This window comes from Psittacula echo, assembly GCF_963264785.1.
Source record: "Psittacula echo genome assembly, chromosome: 2".
NCBI lineage: Eukaryota > Metazoa > Chordata > Aves > Psittaciformes > Psittacidae > Psittacula > Psittacula echo.
In genome coordinates, this window is record NC_137737.1 from 7,798,512 (window position 1) to 7,822,485 (window position 23,974).

Below are 23,974 nucleotides of genomic sequence, written 5' to 3' on the forward strand. Positions count from 1 at the left end.
TCCTCTTACCGTTCAACATGAGGAGTATACAGAAATATGTATTCTTTCCTCTCTCAAAGAGAGAAAGAAAACAATGCGAAACAATGTCCCTTTCATGAAGAAACACTACAAAAAATTACAAATGAAAAGTAAACCCAGTTGTAAAGTGACAAAGACCCAAAGAGCTCATATGCATTTGTATATGTGTATGCATGTATTCATTCACTTATCTATGTATGTCTCACTACTGTGCTAGATAGCTTTGTATGAACAGAATTGAGGATCATTCTACTATTGACTGCTTAACATAAGCTACTTGCCCCTGGAATGGCTGTACTCCAGAGTGAGTGCCACAGTCCTGCCTGCAGTTCTTCTGTCTTTAAACAAAAAGGACGTGAACTGAGAGGAAACCCCTTCCAAAAAGACTTTTTAACTTATCATCACCATCAGTTTTAAGTAACCAAATGAAGAAGGACACCTCATGAAAGAACAGAGTCCTCATCTGATGGACAGGCCTGCACCACACAACTTCCATTAGTTTCAGAAGAATCTCATTCTTCCAAAGCGCCAGCATGTTTTCAGGCCGTGAGCAGATCTTCCCTTGCTGCTGGGCAGCTGGCACTTCCCAGGCAACTCCTAACAACTGGCAGCCTTTTAGAAGCCAGATTTTTTCCAGCTTACCCAGATAAGCAAAAAGAGAAGCAAAAAACCCTGTAGATTATAAACAATTTTGAAGGTCAACTTTAAATGATGGCCCTGCACTTCTTCCCTTGCTGAATTTTGTACAGTCAAACTCAGGAAACCTAAGATTTGGCTAAAGCAGGCTTTGTGAGCGGATGTTCTTCTGCACAAGAGTTAGACCTATAAAAATCAGTACCTTCATATTTCATTTATATAAGTGTAATGAACATACATTAGAGCAGGTTACAATAACTTAGGGCAGTATTAATTGACAAGGCAATGCTTTTGTATAGGCCATGGGACACTGATGAAGTGAAAGTAGTGTATATGTTTATGTAGGCTCTGTTTGATGTAATACTACAACTCATCCACCAATCTCCATCTCTGACCTTGACATTGCTTTAAAGAACACAAACAGATAAGAGTCAGGAGGTTAAAAACCTTCACAACGTAAAGTTATGTTCCAGCTCTCGTCCCCCAATTTGAAACGCTCGTCAAAAGACACTGCATGAATCCCAGGCAAGGGTTACTTTTCTACAAGATTTCTCTTATTGGTTTCTCAATTATCCTTAGCCAGTGGCCTCATTTTGCATGTTAAAGTTTGGGATTTGCTATTTTTTTCTCTAAAGCCACGTGGAGTGACTCATAGAACACAAAGTTCTATAGAAGTTTGTGTAAAAGTGATCTTTATCCTCCAATCACTAAAAATTCAAGTGACTTGCCAAATGATTTCCTACTGGGACTGCTTCTCTGCTTATGTTTGAAAAACCCCCAAACAACCATGGAATACCCTAATTATTTTTCTTTAGGTAAGAAACTGATCCTGAATTGTAAGTTTAACATCAAAAACTACTGTGTGATACACACACATGCATGGCATCAAGCATATGAAGAGAAACAGCTATGACAGAAATACAAAACACCTAGTTCCTTGTCTGTGATTTATAACCTATCAAAAATGCTTTATTTCAGCTCTACGGATGTAGATTTTTTTTATCCAAGTCATTGACAGTGCTTACGTTATTGATGAATAATGTGATCAAGCATTTATTGATTGATTGTTGCTGCTTTGAAGCAATGATGTATATGCCTGCTAGGTATTATTTTTCTGTACTGGTTGGGTAAGCATGACTTTCAGAATCAGATTCTGGATGCAGAAAACAAAGTGTTCCAAGTTTATATTGCAGCAACCTTCGCAGACTCACTGTTGCTATTTCTTTCCCTACAAATTAATTTGACTAGAATGTGAAAAATATTTTAGAAATACCTAAAATTGAAACTGCAGAAACCCTAAGGGGAGAAGACCAATGAGAGGTTGTCTTGTGGCAAGTCTAACTAGGGAAGCCTATGGACTTCCTGCATCAAATCATAGGTCATCGGGTTCATAAAAAGAGAGGAAAAAGTCATTTATTTCCTTGGTGGCACCCAAAATGTTTGGGCACTGGGTAAAACACCTTGTTCACAACGTTGTGCATGCATAAACCAGCCAGATAATTATTTTCTAAGAACTATAAAGCTCTTCTGGCAAGACAGTTTAAAGTCCTTTAGTCATGCTACCACAGGCCATGGTTGGATGACTACCAACTGCTCCATGCAGTGGTGGCACAAGTGTGAATTTGCCTAGCTGGAGAAATAATCCAGAAAAGCTTTGACTTACTGTGGTATAACAAAGCTGAAATCACGCTGCAGAGTGGGAGGGAGTTCCTGTGCAGAGTTAATACAAGAAACCTTCTCTTGACCCGTTCTGCTGTAGTCAGCATTGCTAAGCTCAAGTAGGGGTATTCCCTAGGACCAGCCATAGAAATAAAGGCTACTTAGTGCCTACCAGAGTGAGCTATAGCTTAGCAGGGACTTTGAAAAATGTAAATGATCCCTTTAGCACTGGCTCCAGGCACCTAAACTAGCATAAGCTATTTAAATCTCTTTGTGTTCTTCAGCCACTGTGTCTCTTTGGGCCCAGAAACAGAAAAGGGCACTGCTAACCAATAAATGTGCCCTTTACAGTCCCCCAGGGCTGTAGGCACTGATGGCATGAGTCTCCAGCCTTAACCACCATCAGCTTTACTTTCTTAATTGGTTGCTGTCTTATGTTGATAAAAGAAAGGCAAATTCCCCGGAGATTTACTCTAAAAGCAACTTAAATGTCATAGGACTTTCAAATACATATTAAAGCATCTCATATGAAGAATGAAATGTTACTGTTCGACAAAGTAACAGAAGGCTACTGTTTACCTTAATCTCTTGAGTCTGTTACATGGGTTAAAAGCCAGGATACACACAAAACTCCCCTTTCCTCCCTAAACTAATACATGGCTTTCCAGGAACAAGGCTTTCCACGTGCAGGAGGGAGAAAAGTAGGCAGTACTGACAGAATAAAAATGAGATCCAGGCTCAGACCAGGGGCATCTCAGTCACAGCCAGTTGCACAGCATAGGGGAAGAGTGTCCATGGAACAACAGCCAACAAGAACTAATGTGATTTGGTTTATACCTCATGAAATGCAACAGTGGCTATTCTCTTTCACAGTATAGAGGCTGGATTTTTAAAGGAGCTTGTTGCTAACCCAAAAAATGATGGAAATGCTGATGTTTCAAATTCCCACTCTTTTCTTCGGAGGCATTTCACTTCCACGAGCTGGCTGTTAAAATGCCACTCTTTCATCTTTTCATGCTTCTAAAAATGCTGATAAAAGTAGGAATAAGACATAGGGGCCAAGAACACAGTAAGCAAAGGGGTCCATGCCTGACCTGTCCTGCTACAAGAGCATGGGCTGGGCTGCAGGCAGAGCAGAAGACAGCAGCTTGAAATTCTCAGCAAAATGGCATGCTGTTAGAACAGGAGGGCACATTTCTCTCCGTCATTTACAACTGTTTTCCACATTTAGGTTATTCCCTTCTGCACTGGTTCTTACAAAAATAAAACAGTTTGCCCGGCTGCTTTTTGCCAGGAAATCTGTCCCTGCCTTTTGTCTTGGGCATTTCTGATTTCAGCAAGATCATTACTGCTAATCATTAGTTAATAATGTTGCTAGTACTACCAAGAGTGCTTTTTTTTGTCAGAGCCTCTACTCTATCCCCAGAGGAGAGAGATAGGACTCTGGGACTTCAGTCAGCTCTAGAGAGTTTGATGCTTGCATGGAGAGCTGAAACCAAGTAAGCTACTGCTGAGATTCAGGGTTGCCTGAGCTATCAGCATCGCCACCATTGAATTAGTGGCTGATAATTATCAAGTGTGAAAGCTTTTGATGCTCACTGCAGCCTTCATTTACATGCATTTACTATTTCAAACTCTTTGCAGGGGATCCACAGTGAAGTATAGGCAAGGTCACACTGTCCAAAGGAACAAAGATGATCAGAAGTGCTGGCCTCTGCTTGGGACCCCTGAACCTTTCAGTGTGTGGGGGGGCACAGGGCGTGCTTTCTGGGGGAAGAGGTAGGAGAACAGCATGAAGACAGTAATGGTGGGACACAACACCCTCATTCAGGCAGGTTGCCCTGTGTGGCATTTACTCTGGGGCACATACACCTTATCAAGCACTTTAGAGAAAAGTGAAGCTGCTAACTGTACTTGTTAGCAGCTTTAAGGCTTCTTGAAGGAGAGGACACTTTGCAGATAGGGACATGGAGGGGTTAATCTAACCTGTTGTTATATCAAAATCACACTGGAGATAAGATTGAATGTCACACAAAGCTTTTCCTGACATACTGTATCAATAATCTCTGCCATCAAACACAGAGATCACACAGAGTTACTACATTAAAACAAAAAAATCAATATAATTTATGTATAATGAAACAAAACAAAAAGCCAAGATTAGATTGTCAGAGCACTTTGTTACAGGTGAAAGAAGAGTGCCTCTCTTTACAGATAGGTATTTGGCTGTATTCAGTAAATCACCATGATTTTGAATATGATCAAGAGCTGAAGCACCTCCCATACAAAGACAGGGCTGTTCAGCCTGGAGAAGAGAAGCTGCGTGGAGACCTCATAGCAGCTTCCAGTGTCTGAAGGGGGCTACAAGGATGCTGGAGAGGGACAAGGGACTACAGGGACTGTAGCGATAGGAGAAGAGATGATGGGTTTAAACTGAAGCAGGGGAAGTTCAGGTTAGATATAAGGAAGAAGTTCTTCATTGTGAGGGTGGGTGCTGGAACAGGTTGCCCAGCAAAGCTGTAAATGCCCCATCCCTGGCAACGCTCAAGGCCAGATTGAACAGAGCCTTGGGTGACATGGTCTAGAGTGAGGTGTCCCTGCCCATGGCAGGGGGTTGGAACTGGATGATCTTAAGGACCTTTCCAACCCAAACCATTCTGTGATTCTATGATTTTGCCTTCTGCAGCAAAGCCACATGGAAAATAATCTTACCGTGACCCACAGCTTGGTGATGATGGGTCAGTTGTAAAAACCAAGACAGACACAGAGAAGATTTTTTAGACATCTCAAGAGCTTTTCCCTCATGAAATCCAATTAACTGAGTTTTGGTATAAATACCGAATAAGATGTTAGCTTCATTTCTGTTGTCGCTGTTATCATGATCAGCAGCTGCTTGACCATGACATGGTCAACATGACAAAAATAACAATCACCCCCAACAACACCACCTTCTTTATAATGTAATTTTCTACATATTCATATATAGCACTTCCCCCATGCCCCAATCTGATAGTTTTCTCAGTCTCAAAGCTATCTATCCAGTGATAACATGTTCTGCATACATTACATGCAATGTACATTTATATATACTTGATATATGCATATATATGCACACAATACATGCTTGAACTCAAATTATCTGTTCAAGTCTTATTTACTTTTAAGTCCACTAATTCTGAGAAACAGGAATGGCCAACTGATCTGTTAGGTGTCATGAGCCTGCAATGGCATTTTTTGCTTGCCTTATTCATCTCTTCTCCAAATGCAGTCATCTTGGTCTTCTCATTTTGCTGGTCTTATGTAAGGGCTTTGCTCTGTGTTTTGTTTTCTTTAACAATTGTTACCATCACCCAGCTGTGGCCAGAAAGCCACGCCTGGTACTGAATATACTAGCTAAGGTCAGGATACACTATTGATTTGTATCCTTGCATCATAGCCTTTGTAGTATCATTTCCAATCTACAGTCTCTGTGTACTTTTTCTCAGCCAGCCAGGGACACTCAGGGTGCCATACAGCACTTCTTCCTCCACCATCCCAATTCCACCCCTTCTTTCTTCCCTCTAGCACAGTTACAATTAGAACATGTATCCACATTAGCATATGTGTTGTAATTAAAAGGGGTTTATTACAATTGTAAGCCTTCTGTCTAATTGTAATGGTTTCCCCTCCCATGGTGGCAAAGTTTGTTTTTGTTGTTGAGCTACGATTTGTGCAGATTTTGAGGTTTTGTCTGTAGGGTCCTTTTCTTCTTAGAGAGGAGCAACAAGTGTTAAAGCATCCATCTTCTTTGTATGAATACTCTAACGCAGCACCAATTGGATTTAATTGCATACTGCATGATGCAATAAATTGCTTGGTGCTCCCTTGGCTGGGAAGTAAACTTTGAAACCCATTTTACTCATTAGACATCTTGTAACTGCCTTTCTGGATCCAGTTACTCTCCCAGTAGATTTGCTGCTGCCCATACTTTCTTTCCTAAATTCACATCGCCTTTCCATACTAGAAAGTTGGATTATTCCATTTCTAGGAAGAGAATTTTTGCTCTCCTATCCTAGAATATGAGATGTTTCTTTTCCCCCTTCCATTGCTGGCATCTCCTCTTTAGGAGATGTAAGATTCAGGAAGCTTACAGTATATGCCAGTAGAAGATGGTCACTACAGCGGTCAAACCTTCAATGACATGAAGAGCTGAAAGCAGAGCTAGGATGAAATGGAGGATAACAAAAGGATCAAAATGGTAGCAACACTAAGAAGTAGAAAATATATGCTCACTTTCCTTTTTTTGTTCCCTAGGTGTAATAAAGGATGTTTTCCTCCTTCTTCTTTCCATTTTTTCAGTAAAAATTAATAAAAACAGAAAAAAACCACAACCCCCCCCCTAAAATAAAATACCACAGAAGCAAGACAGTGAGTCACTGACCTGTGATGCAAGTTCAATCTCCTTTTTTAATGAATACTTAAGTAAAGTAAGACTTAAAAGCCCTGACTCCACTGTAAGTCTAGAGATGATGATTACTGCTTTGTGAGCTAGAATGCTTGGTTTCAAGGTCCTGTCTCAGATGAGAAGGGGCTTTGTAATGCAGTCTCTCACTTCCAAGACTTTTATCCTATAGGCTACTGAAACTAAAGGCAGAACACCTAAAGGCTCCTGAAACACCTCCAGCCTGATGGTGTCTGCTGAGCATCTCCTGCACACAATCCCATTTCAAAGTGGAGGAGAGGGACTGGTGTAGAGTACTCTGAGACCATATGCATGGGCAGACCCAGGAGGCTGGAAACCAGGAGCTACTGCCAAGATCTATGGGGTTTGCGTGTCCCTTGGGTCTGACTGCACTATCAAGCCAACATTCACTATACAGGGGCTTTAGGTAACTGCCTACCAGTGCAAGGACTGAGCAGATGTGAATAGTTTGTTGGGTTTTTTGGGTGGGAGGCTACATCTGAGGTGGGGTTCTAAGATCAATGCCTAGATCTAGTTTTTAAAACATCACTCAATAGCTTTAATTTATCCAACTTTTCTAGGTGCTAACAGGCTCAGTCAAACCTTCAGTATGGCTGTTCATTTATTGCTAATAAGTCAGAAGTGCTGACGAATAAGCTATTTTAATAGGCATTGTGGACTACAATAGCAGATGGAGCTAAGGGAGACTTCTGCGCTTGTCTGTATTACAGAACAAAACACAGTGGAGTACAGGTCAGTGACACGCTGTGTGATTTATTACTCTGGGCTTTGTCTGCAGCGGGAACATAACCGTCTTGTGATTTTGAACAAAAATAATAAATCTGGTTTTATTTAAGAGTTTTCCACTTCTAGTCTGTCCTAAAATTGTTCAGCTGTGGTCAGCAAAGAAATAACTTCATTACCAGTTCTGTTACTAAAATCTCAAATATATTAAGTATGCATGCTCAACATTTTTCTCTTCAATCTGGCATCCTACAGAAACACTGCAGCTGGGCAGAGCACTCCCAGCTCTGTCAACAGGAGTGTTACCATTGCTTCAGTGGGAACAAGGCCGAGCTCATAAATCCAGGGTGAAGACATCGCTGTATCTTCCCTGTGTTCTTGATAGTGTTTTTGTTCTTCTCCATCCAACATCATGCTTAGTCACCATCAGCAGGTAGATTGTGTAATATCCGTTCAGGGACAAGTGTACTGAAAACAGTTCCCTAGGTCAAGGTCATAGCTCAGCTCCCAAAAGAAAAACACTGCCGTAAAGGAGCACCCTCGGTACTTACAAACATGTTCAGAGTTGCATTTCAAAGCCAGGACAAGTGCAAGGCTCAAGAACCTGTTGCAACTCTGATTCACATTCATCTAAGCAGAAAAAGGACTCTTTATTTTACAAAACATGATACCTTGGGGGGTTACCGTCTCAGAAGGCAGCATCTATAGTCCCTAATATTTCCTAGCCTCAGCCCCTGTAATCCATATTTAAGGTCACTAATAATTAGAGAAGCCTGTTTTTTGGAGGTGTTGGACTCTACAGCTCCCTGTAAGTTGTTAGTTTGGATTTATTTTTTACACCATAGTGATATTGCAATATAAATATGCATAAAGGAACTTTGCATATGAAGAGAGTTGCACTAAACATTTATTTGCCATTGTTGCCACTAGAGGATGAACATTAACAACACTGACATTGCGTACTACGAATGCCTCTCTCAAAGCCTATTCTTTTCAAAGTATATGTCTATCTATAACAGAAAACTGACTGTATCATTAAACTTAAGGTCTAGTAGACTTAGGAGTTTACTGGAGAAGCAAATGCAAGTGCAAACCCCATAAATAAAAGAAATATCAAGGCTTTTGTTTCTTTGTTTTCCACTTTGTCCCTATGGGCATACTTACATGTGAAGTGCAGTAATAGGAGTGATAGTTTTGTATGTGTAGTCTGATACATGTAGTTTCACATTCCCTAACATCCTGGCTTTTAAAAATCTGAGAGAAACCTTTCTTGGGGAGCATCATTCACTAAGGATAGAATGTAGCTTGATACTATATAGGTCTGATTGAAGTCCTTTGGTATTCTAACCTGCAACTAACTACAATTAACAAAAACACTGTTGATGTAGAGTATAAGATATTTCAGAAAACTCCTGAAGTACCAAATAATTCTATTCATATTTTCTCAAGAAAGCCTATGAAAGCAATATTGTGACTCTTGCAAATTCCAAAGAACCTAAATTCCCGCTAGAGAAATGCTACAGAGTCTTTTGTATTTCTTTTTAACATTCCAGAGAAAGGAAATAGAAGCCGTCTCCAAAATCCTTAAAGCCTTAGTTTTTTTTTTTACATCTGTCTAATACAGCTTCAGGACTTGTAAAGACAAAGTCAAAGTCAATTCCGTGTTACCACTCCAGGCAAGTTGTTCCCCTCCACAAAGGAAAGTCGTTAGGATTTTGCTGGTACCAACCAGTTCCTTGAATTTGGCAGGGCAGCAGCCTTGATCCCCATAAAACTTTCCCAGCATTACTGTGTTCTGAATCTTAGGCAGTTTTGTGTTGCACTTGGCACAAACCCAAAGACTTCTTAGATGTTAAGCTGCCATATTCCCAGATTCTTCTTGCATTTGTTGTAGCCTCAAGCAGGACCTTTCCCAGCAACTACATCCCTGGCCTGCTGAAGCCTGTAACTTGGTCCAATTGGCCTTTAATGACCTTTCCACTTGGCCCGAAATCATGGAGGGTTTGAACCTAAGTAGACAAAGGCACTTAGGGGTATGAGCTAAGTCCAAGTTTTGGCAGAAGACTGGCATTGGGTATTGGAGGGTATCTGATCAGATGGGCAAGGAATCCAGCAGTGAAGAACAGGCATGAAAGACAGAAGACTTTTGTGTCTTATAAGGAAGGAAGTTACTAGAGACCAGAATGGAGCAGACTTTAGATGGAGACATTTGAAGACTAAAGAACTGGATGGGCTCAGGCAGGAGCAAGGAGTGACTTCAAGAGGTGACTGGGAAAGAGAAAAGCAGAAGCAATATCAAGACTTTCTGAGACCAGTATGAAGAAGCCTGAAGAAGTAACAAGTGGAACTGGCCAACTGGGAAGATACAAATAAACAAGAGGAACTGGGTCATTCAGATTAAACATTGGGTCATGTGGACAGACTAATCTGTGCTTGTCCCAGGGGTAGAGGAGGGTTTTACGCTAACCTTGCACTTGCCTGATCTTAGTTCAGCCCCTGGCACAAATCATAGATGCTGATGAAATGCCTGCAAGCTCAAGGGGAATAGCAGCACATCTGCAACTATGCCTATTTTATCTCAAAGGCAGCTTGGGATCTACATCAGCCAGGAGCTCCCTGGTTGCCAAAGGAACCCGTGGAGGCCAGACAAGCAGCCTGGGTAACACACACACACAAACAAACACCAGAACATTAACTAAACATCAAATGAAGCAAGCATGCCTTGGTCACCTGAGGGGCAACATGGCCCCACTGCCCAGCTAACCAGAGAAAGCCAGGTTCTGAGGATAAGGCTGTTCTGAGCAACTCCAAAGAATTTCACTTCAGGAATCATTAGCAAAAACATCCTAATCCCTTTTAAATCCTGAGAGAGGCTGTAAAACCGGAACTGCACTCTGACATTTTTGAGCATAACACAGCTGCTATTGGTTAGCCTGTCTCAGTGTTGGCTTGGACCATGCTTCTGCTTCTCTGCCATCTTAGACATGAGATATTACAAGTTCATGTGTAAGAAGGAAATACAAAAGCTTCCCTTACCTCCATATTTAATTTTCAAGGACTTCTCTCCTTAGGGATGATTAGACAGTACCTGGGACAAGCTGCAAACCCAGTATAGCCAGGAAAATACATGTGCTAGAGCCATATAAGTGCACGGATGGGTGTGTGCGCATGGTAAAACTGTTCCAGATCCCTTTAGCTGACAGCCCATAGATTGCTTACAACTGTTAAACTGCCTAAAAATTAAGTGTCAGTCAGCAGGAGGAGCTGAGCATTGTGATTTTTGCATCACTTACTTCTACTGGTGCTTCAGAAAGAGCTGCTGTGAGCCCAACTGCCATTTTGCCAATACAGTTGTCAAGACACCTTTTTTCCCCCTCCATGCAGCAGCTCCAAACCAAACCAGAAAACACACACCCCCTCCAAGCACACAGCTGAACATTAAAGATCTCCAATGCAACAGTGAGGTACATTTACAATCCTGGGCCAGCGCAAGCTCATACAGAGCCAAAACTTCAAAACAAACTGTCATTAATTAGTAATCTCGAGAGGGTGGCCTCCCTCCTTAGTGCCTCTCACTATTTCCTCATCTCCTCAGCTAGCAGCAAAACCAGTCCCAATTGCATCAGCTTTGATTACTCTTCAGGAGATTCTCCTTTGGCTAACCAGGTTTACACTCTATGTGGCCACTAGGACTTTGTCACTTAAGGAACATCAGCAACCCTAAAAAATTGGAGCACAACACAGACCAGCATGGTCAGGAAGAGCTGTGGCAGGATGAAGAATGATTCTCACACAAAGTTCTCCCTCCCTTTGTTCCAAACCTTTAGCCATTATAAATTAACATTGGCTCTCCTGTGGAGGCGCTTAATTTGTACCTGACTCCTCCTAGATTCAAGAGGCAAAAAGAAAACAACCAGCAAAAACCAACCAACCAACAACATTTTGAAAAGGAAGAAAGAAGTCTAACAGGTACCTTAGTCAGGTGTGTGATTTATTGGAACCAGCTGTTCCCACCAGCTGGATGTGATAGCACCAATGCCAGTTCAATCAAGCTTCTTCAATTGTCAGTTCATGGTCAGTTGCTTCCTCAATATTTTTAAGTTGACGGAGCAGCCATTCTCTTTCTTTCTTTCTCTGTTACAGAAAAGGAAATATTTAGTCAACCTAATTTATTCAGATGTCACCTACTTTGGAAAACAAACACACACGAAACATATACAAAGGCATTATGAACCTAACTGGATTTTGGCTGAAGTTTTCCTTTTGTCTTAAGCTAAGAAGCCTTTACTGTCAGAGCAGGCAAGTTTTCCTGAGTTTCCAACACACCTATGAACAATACAGTACAGGGGAAAAACCAAACCAGAATAGAATCTGATGGCTTTGCTGATGTGACAGCCTTCAGTATCTAATCCTGCTGCCTCCCTGTCCTTTCTATGGGCTGTCCACAGGGCCCTTGCCAATAATGAAAGTTCCAGGAAATTGAGTTCTTGTGCTCTAGGAAACAGAAAAATAAAGACCTGCATAAGGTCTATTAATCTAAGCTTTCACCAGGAAACACTTCACTAATCAAAGGACTGCACACAAGACCCCATTGGCAAGAACTGGCATTCTTTTCAATAAAGCACTATGATTTGGATTAAGCAAGGAAAGAAGTAGATCATTTGTTTCTCCAGTTTTAGTTAACTTGCCAATATTAAGAAACTTGAGAATTCAAATAACTGATTTCTTCCCTTTCTTAAGATTCTTCTACAGAAAGAAGATTAATGTGTTAAAATGTATCAATGTATTAAAATGTATTAAACATGTACTTTTGTACTAGCATACACAACTAGTCATGCAGTCTGACAGACTGAAGCAAGTACAAGTCTGGAAGACTGCATCCCATCTAGCCTGTGATTTAGGAAGGATACCACAGTCTAGCAGGTTATGACCCTATTCATAAATGTATGTTCTCACTGGTAAGTTGCCGAGATGTTCTGTAACTAGAATATGCCCACATTACTAGAAAGATTTGTATAGTCAGCATCGGTAAAAAACTGTGCAGCTTAGTTACTCCATAACAAAGGGAAAGCCATTACCACAAGAGCTTTATCAACTTTCTTCTTTCTTTTCTTTACTATTGGGAGATCTTTTATCCCTGGTATTCCGGTCAGAAGCCATGAAGGTCCACTCTCAGGAATTGCTGCAGCCTCCTCAGATGCTTTGGTGGAAGCCTGAGTTTCCGAGCTTGACATGACCTTGTCACTTGGCTCTTCATCTGATTCACCAGAGGCCAACACTGTAGAAAGCCTCCTCCTAGAAAACGCAACTCGAGAGCTTTGGCTTATCTCTTCCTTTGATTCTTGTGAGTCAAACACTGTTGAAGGCCTTTTTGGGGACGTATGAGGGATATACACTTCAACACGTGCCATTGATACTTGAGCTAATGATCTACTTAGATTTGATTTTGGCACTGGAGATTCATAAATCCTCTTCCTGGAGCTTTGGCCCTCAATTGACTGATTTGTCAGTTCCATAAGAGATGACATTGATTCTGAAAGCATTGAATCCACTGGAGTGCTGTGTTTCACCAATCTCTTTCTCAGAGATCTTTTAATGTTCAGAATAGAATCTTCTTCCTCTGACATCTTGAAATCAGGTTAATTGCCTTAAGAAAAGGAGAAAATTCATTGCTCACATAGAAAGAGCATGTCATGCGAGGCATTCAGCTGCCACAAAACCAAATCCAAGGTGTTCCTATTTTACTATTATCTTTACATGGAATTTATCCTCTGTATAGATTGGTGTTGTTCAAGAGTTTGGAAGAGCCATATTGAAAACAACACTGGAAGACAGCTTGACACATTGACAGCATTTACTTTTGTCCCGGCCCTCTGCATGTGGAGCTCCACATATGCTAGATTTTTTTTAAAGATACCACCTTAACTGCAACATAGAATCACAGAATGGTTTGGGTTGGAGAAGAACTTAAGATCATGCAGTTCCACCCCCCTGCCATGGGCAGGGACACCTCACACTTGACCAGGTTGCTCAAGGTTCTGTCCAACCTGGCCTTGAACACTGCCAAGGATGGAGCATTCACAACTTCTTTGGGCACCCTGTGCCTGTGCCTCACCAACCTCACAGGGAAGAACTTCTTTCTATCTAACCTGAACTTCCCTTATTTAAGTTTGAACCCATCACCCCTTGTCCTATTGCTACAGTTCCTGATGAAGAGTCCCTCTACAGCACCCCTGTAGGCCCCCTTCAGATATTAGAAGGCTGCTATTAAGACAGTGTTTTCTCCTTCCGGGTATACAAAAGAAATATACTTTGGGGTTGCAGCTGTTAACACAGGGCAGGCAGCTGAAAACTGTTCGATGCCAGAGGGGTTACCATAGCATAGCAATATGTTAGGTGCTCTAGAGAGACATGCGGACAAGTTCTGGATGCAAGCGAACATCTCAACTCAATTGCTATTTTGTTTCTCTTAGTTTGTAAAGAGGGAGCTCACAAGCCTCTCATTCCCTCTTAGTTGTCATTTGGCTTAGTCATGCTGATCCTAAACTTCAGTCCTAAAGCAACTGTGTTCTGTGCAGGTCTGTTTTCAAGTGAATTTACAACAATAGCAAGGTTGGATTTGTTAGTAGCATTTCCCCCTACCCATTTACCAGCAACAAGGAACTTGCCTTCATAGAGATGGAGAAGCCCAAGAGAAATGTATTTAGTTTAAGGTACACTTAAGATAAATATCTTAATTAGACAAGCAGTTAAGTACTTCTAGTAACTGTTGAATTCTGTTCTCATGCAGCAGTTCAGATATTTCATGCAGGTTGACCACATGAAGCTCATCAACCAGGCAGTGTGTTTTAAGTGCCCATATTCTAAGCCCTGTAGATCAAAGCCCTTGGTGGCAGCTTGGGATGGGGAATGGGACAACAGGACAACAATGAAGGAGGTACGAGAGAACATGTCTGCTGAAACAAAAAGCACCAGTTCTCAATTCCTCTAATCAATGTCAATGCTTTGCACCTGTGTAGAGCCTGAGTTTCGCAGAGCTTCACAGCCACTTTTTGTTTCTAAGGAACAGGAGGAGAGAGGCAGAGCATTGACTTTTGTGTATAGGAAAAGGCAGGCGCTTTGTGATTTTCTTCTCCTGGGGGTGAAGGAGAACCACCATCACTTTTACTTGGATACACATTCCTCCCCTCACTCTTTAGCAGTGCTAGCTTGTGTAACACATTATAAGCAGCTTACACAAGCTGCCTTTTCCTTTGCTGTTCAGCCAGATTGACTTCTTTTAGTCTTTATCATAGAAACTTACTGGCAGAGAGCCTGCATGACTGAACTTAGAAAGGGAGTAAGAAGGAGTTTGCAACCACCCCCCTCCAAGCCCATTCTCAGCTATACATTCTGATGCCATCCCCTTCCTCATTAAAGTTTAGACAGTCAATTAAAAGCTATTTTTCTATTTAAAGTTAGTTTTTAAAGAATGCTTTCAGCCAAGACTTCTCAGGATAACAAAAGAAGTTGGCTTTTTTTTTTTCCTTTCACACTTTTCTGTGCTTTAGAGATACATTTATATATAAGCAATAAACTTGTTCTCATCTGTTGTTGTAATAAAGCCACTACAGATAAAGAAGGGAAGAAGTCTAAAAAACATCAGAGAAAGACAAATTGCTAAACAATGCCAGAATCTACAGTGGAGAATGCATCTTGAAGTAACCTTGTAAAGTTATAAAAGAAAACAAGCTTACCAGATCTACCAGGCTCTGATACCTTCCTCCACAACCCAGGTGATTTGGTTTAAGACGCTGCTTCACCTCTTATAGCCCTGTGAGCCTCCCATCAGCCTTTGCTGCAGAGACTTCTAAATCACACATTTAGCATCTTTTTAGGATTTTCAGCTGCTAACTGAATAAATCACTAAATAGAAACAGATGATGAAGTAATCATAAGAAAAATGGGCTGGTCCACTTATTTATGTGCTATGTTTATTGCTGTTTAATCTCTGCTGCTTGCTGCCCATTTCAATGACAAAAATACATCAAGTGGTTAATTGGCCTCACATGGCTGCTAAAGGCAGATTGAGGATCTGTCAGAAGAGAGATGTATGTTGATGGATTGATGGATGTTGATGGGGTATATCTGTTGCCATCCTGATTTTATTTTCTCACTGCTTCTCCTACCCCAAAATATAAATGAGGAAACAAATACTAAATCTGTGCTGAAAAAAATCTTCTGTTGAAGAGGAGTGAGAATAAACTGAAGGTTATTTTACTGCAGTCTGAATTTCATGGTGTTTGCAGCTAACAACTATGGAAGTGGAACCAGTTTATTTCGAAGCAAGTGGTTTCAAAATACCAGCTCTTAGATGGGAACTGCACTGGTCTGAAATGGCATGGTTCAGGTGGAGGAATGTAGCTTTTGTCAGCAGACGAAAAGCAGCTGGACTGCACCAGGCAAGCTGAATTGTAAGCCTGCTCTGTGGTGGGTGGCAGTGCATGGCTGCTATCACACTGCTCATTGAGGGAGCATGTGCACAAATACCGGGGTAGCCCCTTTGGACAAAGCATGACCTATGGACCTTTATTCAAAACCTAAGCTGATCTGATCAGACAGACCTAATGTCGGGGCTTTATGCGGGTGACCTGAGGTTGTAGAGTGCCTCTAGCGCAGACAGAGGGGTGAAGGGCTGATCTCTCCGGGATTTGAACCTGTGGTTCCAGGGAGTCTGAGCATTTCAAACCTAATCATAAACCACCCTCTATTGCTGCATTAATAATTGCAGTATGAATAGAGAATTGGAGCTACCAGTTCAATATTTAGGAATAACAGTCTGGCAGTATATGGGGAAAGTTGCTAGGTTTAAATTATGTGCCCCTAAGGAACTGAAAGAGAGCTTGAGAAATGGAGGCACTTTACAATCACATGGATTGCACGAGTAAACATCTTGGAAATAAATAGTCTGTCCAGGATAAGCTATTTATTTCCTAAACTCCCAGGGGAGGTTCCTACAGGAATATTTTGAGTACTCAACAAAAACTATTTTGAGATATATGTGGCTGGGCAAGAAAAAAAAAAAGAGACAAAATTCTCAGTCCTTTATAAACACAGAAGAGGGTAGACCAGCCCTTACCTCATTTTGAATGTGAGTAGTTAATTTTCAAGCTAGTGGCCTTGTGGCGTGGTAAGCAAACCCACCAGGTCAGCCATACTGTACCTTGCAGGGCTTGGCAAGCCAGCTCTGTATATAGCACAGAGCAGAGTGATGTCTTGACCGAGTGTCGCAATGTTTGCACTGTCCTGCTGTGTCAGTGGGACTTAATACAGTCTCTCGCAGTGAGGCAGTGATGCAAACAACACTGCACAGCATGAACCTGTGTGAGACCCACCTTTGTGATGGGTCTGAATGGAACTGACATCATCTCATAGAATCACAGAATCAACCATGCTAGAAAAGACCTTTAAGGTGATCAAGGCCACCCATTCTCCAGCACTACCAAGGCCACCACTAATCCATGGCACTGAGGGCCTCGTCTACACAGTGTGTGAGCACTTCCAGGATCCTGATCCAATACCTGGCCACCCTTCTCGAGGAGAAATAATCTTCATCTAAACCCCCCCTGGTGCAGCTTGAGGCCATTTCCTGTTGTCCTGTCCCTTGTTCCTTGGGAGCAGAGACCAGGCACCTCCTGGCTCCGTCCTCCACAGGATTCGAGGTGCAGTCTCACCAGTGCCCAGCACAGGGGCACAATCCCTGCCCTGGCCCTGCTGCTACACTGGTGCTGATACAGGCCAGGATGCTGGTGGCTTCTTGGCTGCCTGGGCACAAGATGCTCATGTTCAGCTCTGTCAATCAGCACTTCCAGGTCCTTTTCCGTGAGCAGCTTTCCAGCCACTCTTCCACAGGAGCGGTGCATGGGGTTGTTGTGGCCCAAATGCAGGACCTTGCACTTTGCCTTGTTTGGATCCCTCTGTGGAACATTCCTGTGTTTCAGCTGATCAACACTCCCAGCCAACTTGGTGTCACTGGACCTCTTCAAGAACTCCTGGCCTTGGCTTCCACCTTGTGCTTTGCCTTCCTCGCCATGCTTGCCCTCACTTCCTAGTGTATCCTTTTTGTAGCACCTCATTTTCCACCAGTGCTGTCTTTAGCTGCAGCATCTTTATGCCTACCTTCCATGGCCTTTTCCCACGCATCTCTTAAAGATCAACATTCCCGTTTCCTGCAAAGCCATTACTTGCATTTCCTCTAGTTTCATGCCAAACGTTCTCAAGATATAAACTAGGAAATTTGCAAGTGGTTCTTGCTGCTAGCCACGGTTTAGCTTTTCATGAAATGGTGGCAGGATGTTACACAAAACAATTAGAACATAACTATGTAGACATCACACAGAAAGGATGCTGTTATGATGGATAGGACCAGCTGCACTGATATTATATTGGTTGTGGTGTATCTGTAGCCTGGACATGAAACACTCAAGCTCTGGCATGAGTGGCACCTTGAAGGCTTCTTGCATCTTTCAAAGGATGGCACATACTTTGTGCTGTAGTCACACCTATTTATTCATTATGAACCAGTACTTCACTAAAATTACATTACTTGGGATGACCAACATCAGGATTGCACACCCGATATAGGTCTCCATAGGTCTGGATCCAGCTGTTTGGTCTATGTTCACACACCTTCCTCTCCTTTGCTTGTGATGTAAGATAGGATGCAACACAATTCTACAAGTATTATTATGCATCTCCATGTATACTATATCAAACCTCCCACAGCTTTATGATTTTTAATCATCTTTATGATTTGTAATTGTCTTTTAATTGCTTGAAAGATTCTTTTGTGGATCTCATTTTAGGAGATAACTTCATCTCCCTTCCTAAATATGTTCCAAAAATACAAAACCCACATAGGAAATAATTTCTATTTTTTTACAGCATTCCCTTATGGGGAATATTATTTCTTAATATTTTTTACTTCCAAAACTAATGGAAGTGGGGGGAACAAACCCACCAGTGTTTTGTTCAAATATCAGCCCTTTCATTCCATTTCAAATGCACAAATTCACTCCAGAGACAACGGGACTTTGAGGAGGCCTCATCTGGAAGAGGGCAAAACTGGATTTCTTTCAGTTTACCAAGGAATAACATACATACATACATAGGGACATGAAGGGACACCTATTCCCCTTAGTGTTCTGGTCTGATCTAAGAAACTATGCTTCTTCAGTTGCTGCTCTGTTCATTTCCCACTCTGATGATACAGCCAAACAGTTCTCCTGAAGGGAACCGTGATGCTGAACCAGCCTCATGTTCTTGTTTTAGGAATTGGAAGGAAGAAGGAAGAGCCAGAAGAAGAATACAAATGGTGGTGGGGAGTAAAAAGAAGAAATGAAGAGAGGGATACAAAGGTGAAAATGCTTTCCTAAATTTAGAGCCATGTGGAAAGAATAAATTAGAAGAAAGATTAAAGGAATTGGCAAGACAAAACCCAAACAAACAGGAAAGGAAATTAAACTGTATTTCCTAATTGATTTAGAAGATTTAGGCCCAGATTATGAGTTGTTTCTGGATGAAAATCCATTAAAATGCAAATTTGATCCAAGTTCTCATAACCTGTTCTTCCTGTTTGTGAGTTTTGTGTATGAGCAAGTCAAACGGGAGTGCTCTGATCAGGCTGGACTCCTCAGTGAAACATCGCATTTATCGACATGAAGGCTGGAACCAACAGGGAGCCTCATCATGAACTATCCTGTGCAGAGTAGTGCCCCACTTGGTCTTCCCATCATTATGGTGCACGGGGGTGTGCAAAAGGAGCACAGCCTCTCTCCTAGTGAATCATAAGCTGAAAGACATGGAAATGGAAACAGTCCAATGCTCCCCATGGACTTAGCCTCTTTAGGCACATAAAGCCGCACAGAGGAGCCCAGTGGGACTTTTCGAAGTGCCTTAACACTTTATTTCCACTTATTGCAGTAGGAATTACATGCATAGACACTACTCAAAATCCTGAGATCCTGACGGTCATTTTATATATGTGTTTTGAAGACACTTTAGGATAGGATAGGATAGGATAGGACACGACAGGATAGGATAGGATAGGATAGGACAGGAACATGACAGGACAGGATAGGATAGGATAGGATAGGATAGGATAATTATATTTTCAGTTGGAAGGGACCTACAATGTCTCGTCCAACTGCCTGACCACTTCAGTGCTGACCAAAAGCTAAAGCATGTTATAAAGCAAATGCCTCTTAAATGCTGACAGGCTTGGGGCATTGGCCATCTCTCCTGGAAGCCTGTTTCAGGGTTTGACCACCCTCTTGGTAAAGAAATGCTCCTCATGTCAAGTCTGAACCTGCCCTCGTGCAGCTTTGAACCATTCCCATGTGTCCTGCTACTGGATCCCAGAGAAAAGAGCTCAGCAGCCCCCTCTCCACTTCCCCTCCTCAGGAAGCTGTAGAGCAGGAAGGTCACTCCTCAGCCTCCTTCTCTCTAAAACCAGACAAACTGAAGGCCTCAGCTGCTCTATAGGAGTTGCCTTCCAGCTCTTGCTGGAACCTTCAGCAAACAAGGATATGTGAATCCTGTGTGGTCTTCCGAGAAGCTTTTTGGTGCCTGAACTTGTTCTACAGCAGCTTTAAAGTTTTTGCCTTTTGGAAGACTTTCCTCATAGCTGGTAGAATTCAGCAGAATTAAGATATTCCGATCACTGGAGAAAAATACAGCTTTATTATGGTGGCAATGTGGAAGTGGTTCCCTTTGCAACTGTTGGAACATCCCATTTTTCAGTGTGGCAATGACCTTGCTTCTGGCCAGAGGCAAGGTCCATTTCTTTGGTTGGAGTGTCCAGGAACAGATGTAAGAGTGGTATAATTCCTACTCCAACTCCTGTCATAGAGTTGGGAAGAAGGCTTTAGGGAATCCTGGACAGATGGTTTGGGGTTTCACAACCTGTCAGGAAAAATGGCTCTGGCCTGACTATACGCTGAGTCATGACATGTGCTTTGGGTTATATATTTCTACAGATTTTGAGTAGTGCAGCTCTGCTGTGCTGTATCTGTCCAGCTGGACAACAGCTCTGATTCAGTGCACTTAAAATCACAATCTTGGTACGCTAACTGGGTTTCACGGCTTCTCAGAAAGTCTAAATGACTTTCCATAGGATTCATTTCAGGGAGGGTTTGAGGAACAGTGAGACTTGGCTCTTTGTCTCTGAATCATTGCAAATATTCTTATATGGTTTTAATTTAGATGTTAATGTTATAAAACTTTCACCTACATCCACCAATTGCAGGGAGTTGAAAGTCGTATTGTAACAGCCAAATTCTCCTTTGCTTTAATGTAAGACTGAGTACGAAAAGCCTTAAGGAACACACCTTTATCCCTTATAGACAAATGCAGTGCCACATGCTTTCTCAGTATGGACCAGCTCTGCCCTCAGCTGCAGTGCTTGGTGTCTGTGTGAAGGGAGGATCAGTTTGTACTTATTTAATGATGTACCTTAAAACCAATTATAAAACTTTAAGGCATTAAAAAGTGTTGCCTCTCGTGGTTAAGCAAGGTTATAATACACAAGTAGCCACTCTAAAACCATTGTGGGGAATGCCAAATTGAGAAAAGCATCTTTTTAATCCAGCCTGGTGGATTAATATTTGACTTCAAAAGTCTAATTACCTCAGTAGTAAGAAACTAGGTACACTTTAATAGCAGTAGAGGTCACCGACCTTGACAAAATCAATGTGCCATCACCTGCCTTTGTAATTACGTCAATGACTCCTCTTCGTTACGAGCTTGTCCACTCCAGTCTTACCAGAGCGCCTGTGCTTTCTAGCTGCATGTTGTTTATCCACCAGACAGTGTTCTATACACTTTCTACGTGTTTCTGCACCCCAGAAGTCAATCTGAGTTAATATTCAACTGGGATCTTTCCTCAGTAACTTTCTGTGTCTTTTCTGATATGACTGCTCCTTTCTCATTATGTTGGCAGTGCTGCCGAGGAGCACATAATGCTATTGCCAAAGTTCAATAAACATACAGAGTAACTATAGAGTTTTGGGGAAAACAGTCGGTGGTGCTTTCATGACCTTTGGCAACAGTATGAGCACAGTTTGGCCAATGCCAAACAAATGTCTAGCTTCAAATCTCTCAGCGACCAGAAAATGATGGATTTGTTTTACTTTATTACATCTAATAATAAACTAAAAATGCTGTGTTTGTGCAGTGCAGTAGCGTGGCCAGACTGAGTGTAGTCCTGTGCAGGAGGTCAGGCCAGATGACTATCAATGGCTCTTTCTTGTATTAGAATTGCACAGACAAATCCCCAGGTGCTCTGAGATGAGGGAAAGCTAACGAAGTCATTGGAGTCCCACTGACTTAGTGAAGCATTTGGGATGAGGCAGCTCATGTGCTTCATCTGTGGTGGTGGAGTAATTGATATGTTACACTGCCTCTATGAAAGCCATCACTGGCATCTTCAAACTAAGCCTAGTAAATGGAAAGGTAAATACTCACAATAATCATGACTACTTCTTCATCACTAGCTCATTCTATTTCTTCATCCCTAGCTAGCTGTGGCTAAATCTAATAATAGTGGGCCAATGTCTGGTTATAGGTATAGAAACAACTTAGGCCTAGGAGGTTCATATTAATGTTATTTAAAAAGCCAGTTTCTCTTCTCTGAGCCTTGACCCTGAAAACCTACAGAAACTACTGCTGTGATTGACAGCAGAAATAGTCTGCACAGGACTGGGTGTTTAGGATCAGATCAAGACTCCTAAGGAGCCTGGCTATACCTCTAGATCCCCATCCTCAGATGCTGTCTCCGCAGCTCAGTGGGTTTAATGAGACAGAATTGTCACAGGCAGTTTCCACTGTGTGGCTCACTTTCCAGCTATGGCTTTTTCCCCATTCAGACTGGTCTGACCAAGAATATGGTCCATAACTGCTACCTGTGTAACTGTTTCCTTCCACTGAACATCATGTTCCATCAGCAGGAACAGTGCATGAGGTGACCCACTGCCCTGGGGAATGGCTGCAGAGCTGGAAATCTTTCACACAGACACAATGGCAATGCACCAATAATGCCTGGACAATGTACACAATGTTCTCAGTTTCCATTCTCCCCTTCCCCCTATTTCAAATCTACAATATCCTCTGGTATATATTTTTGGACAAGAACACCAGTTCCAGTTGTGGCTGGTTTATGCTATAGACATGCAATCTCTCTGGAATTTCTCACCCAGGGACTGCATGTCTATAGCATAAACCACCCACAACTGGAACTGGTGTTCTTGTCCAAAAATACTACCAGAGGATATAAGCAACCCACCACTGGAACTACCTCATTCTTTACGCCAAACCAGCTCTCATACTGTGTGATTTTGTCTCTGAAGTGATTCAGCTGCGTAATGGGGCATGGCAGAAAAACGTTTCCAAGTACCTGACCTGGGTCATTAATCCCGACTGTGTGCTATCTCATTAACATGTGTGTGTGTATACATATTTTATGTACCAATATATATAGCTCTGGGTGTATTTATGTGCATAAACCCCCCCCAAACAACACAGGGAGGGTTGCACATTTTAGTATTAAGAGAAGATTTAAAATGCCCATGTGGCAGAATAGGTCCAATGAAAGATGAAGGCCAGATTTTCAGTTTATTCATGTCCTTTTGACTTTAGTAGAGCTATTGTGAATGACACTTATGAACCTCTGGCGTGCTCTCTTTCAGAGGGGAAGGAGTAAACAACAAATGGCTCCATGAGGCCTCAAACACTTCCTCTTACTGGTGTAAGGGCAAACCAAGAACAGTTCCATCTCACTCACTGTCATCACAGTGATTCTGTACAACCCACACTCTGCTCTCTAACCTGCAAAAGAAACAGCTGGGGACACTTAGTCTAGCATTTGGAATAAAAACTCCTGCATCTGAGCCCAGGCTGTTTTCCATCACAAGGGAATCTGCATTTCCAAGTTATCTCAGGGCATATCTGCATGGACAGGCGTGACGGACCTGAGCGCCTCTGCTTTAGCTCTGAGCTGTCCAGATGGGAATCTGCTGTGATTTGGAAGTGGTACAATCACATTACTTTGGTTCCGTGCCCAAGCTTACAGAGTCTCTCTCGGGACATGTTACCTGATATAACTTTTTGGGTTTTCAAACTAGTTTTAAGTTAACCTATTCAATTTTGCACTTAGTTGGTTCTGTACCTTGCACAACATAAACTGCCTACGCAATCTACACTTGGCTGAAGTTGGCCAGTTATTTTTTGGCTTGTGGAAAAGGAGAGATGAGCTTCCCTTCCCCATCTTCTGGTCTATGTGGCTAGTATTTTGCCAGTATTTGCACATGTTTACTTTCCTCTGCTTGCACAATGGATGGAGCATTTGGCCCATGATGGGTTCCACTGTGGTCAATGCAGAAAGTCAACAAGACTCACAAGGGAACTGAATTGTTCCCATGAGGTTCTTTAGTTCATAGCAAT

General features: G+C 42.1%; 1 protein-coding gene across 1 annotated transcript; it reads right to left on the reverse strand.

Moving 5' to 3' along the window:
* Nucleotides 1–11,545: 11,545 nt before the first annotated feature.
* CCDC201 (coiled-coil domain containing 201) lies at nucleotides 11,546–13,125 on the reverse strand (the record flags this gene model as incomplete). Its single annotated transcript, XM_080610549.1, has 2 exons — nucleotides 11,546–11,632; nucleotides 12,577–13,125. The coding sequence occupies 2 exons, from the start codon at nucleotides 13,123–13,125 to the stop codon at nucleotides 11,546–11,548; spliced, it is 636 nt and encodes a 211-aa protein (XP_080466675.1).
* Nucleotides 13,126–23,974: the final 10,849 nt, after the last annotated feature.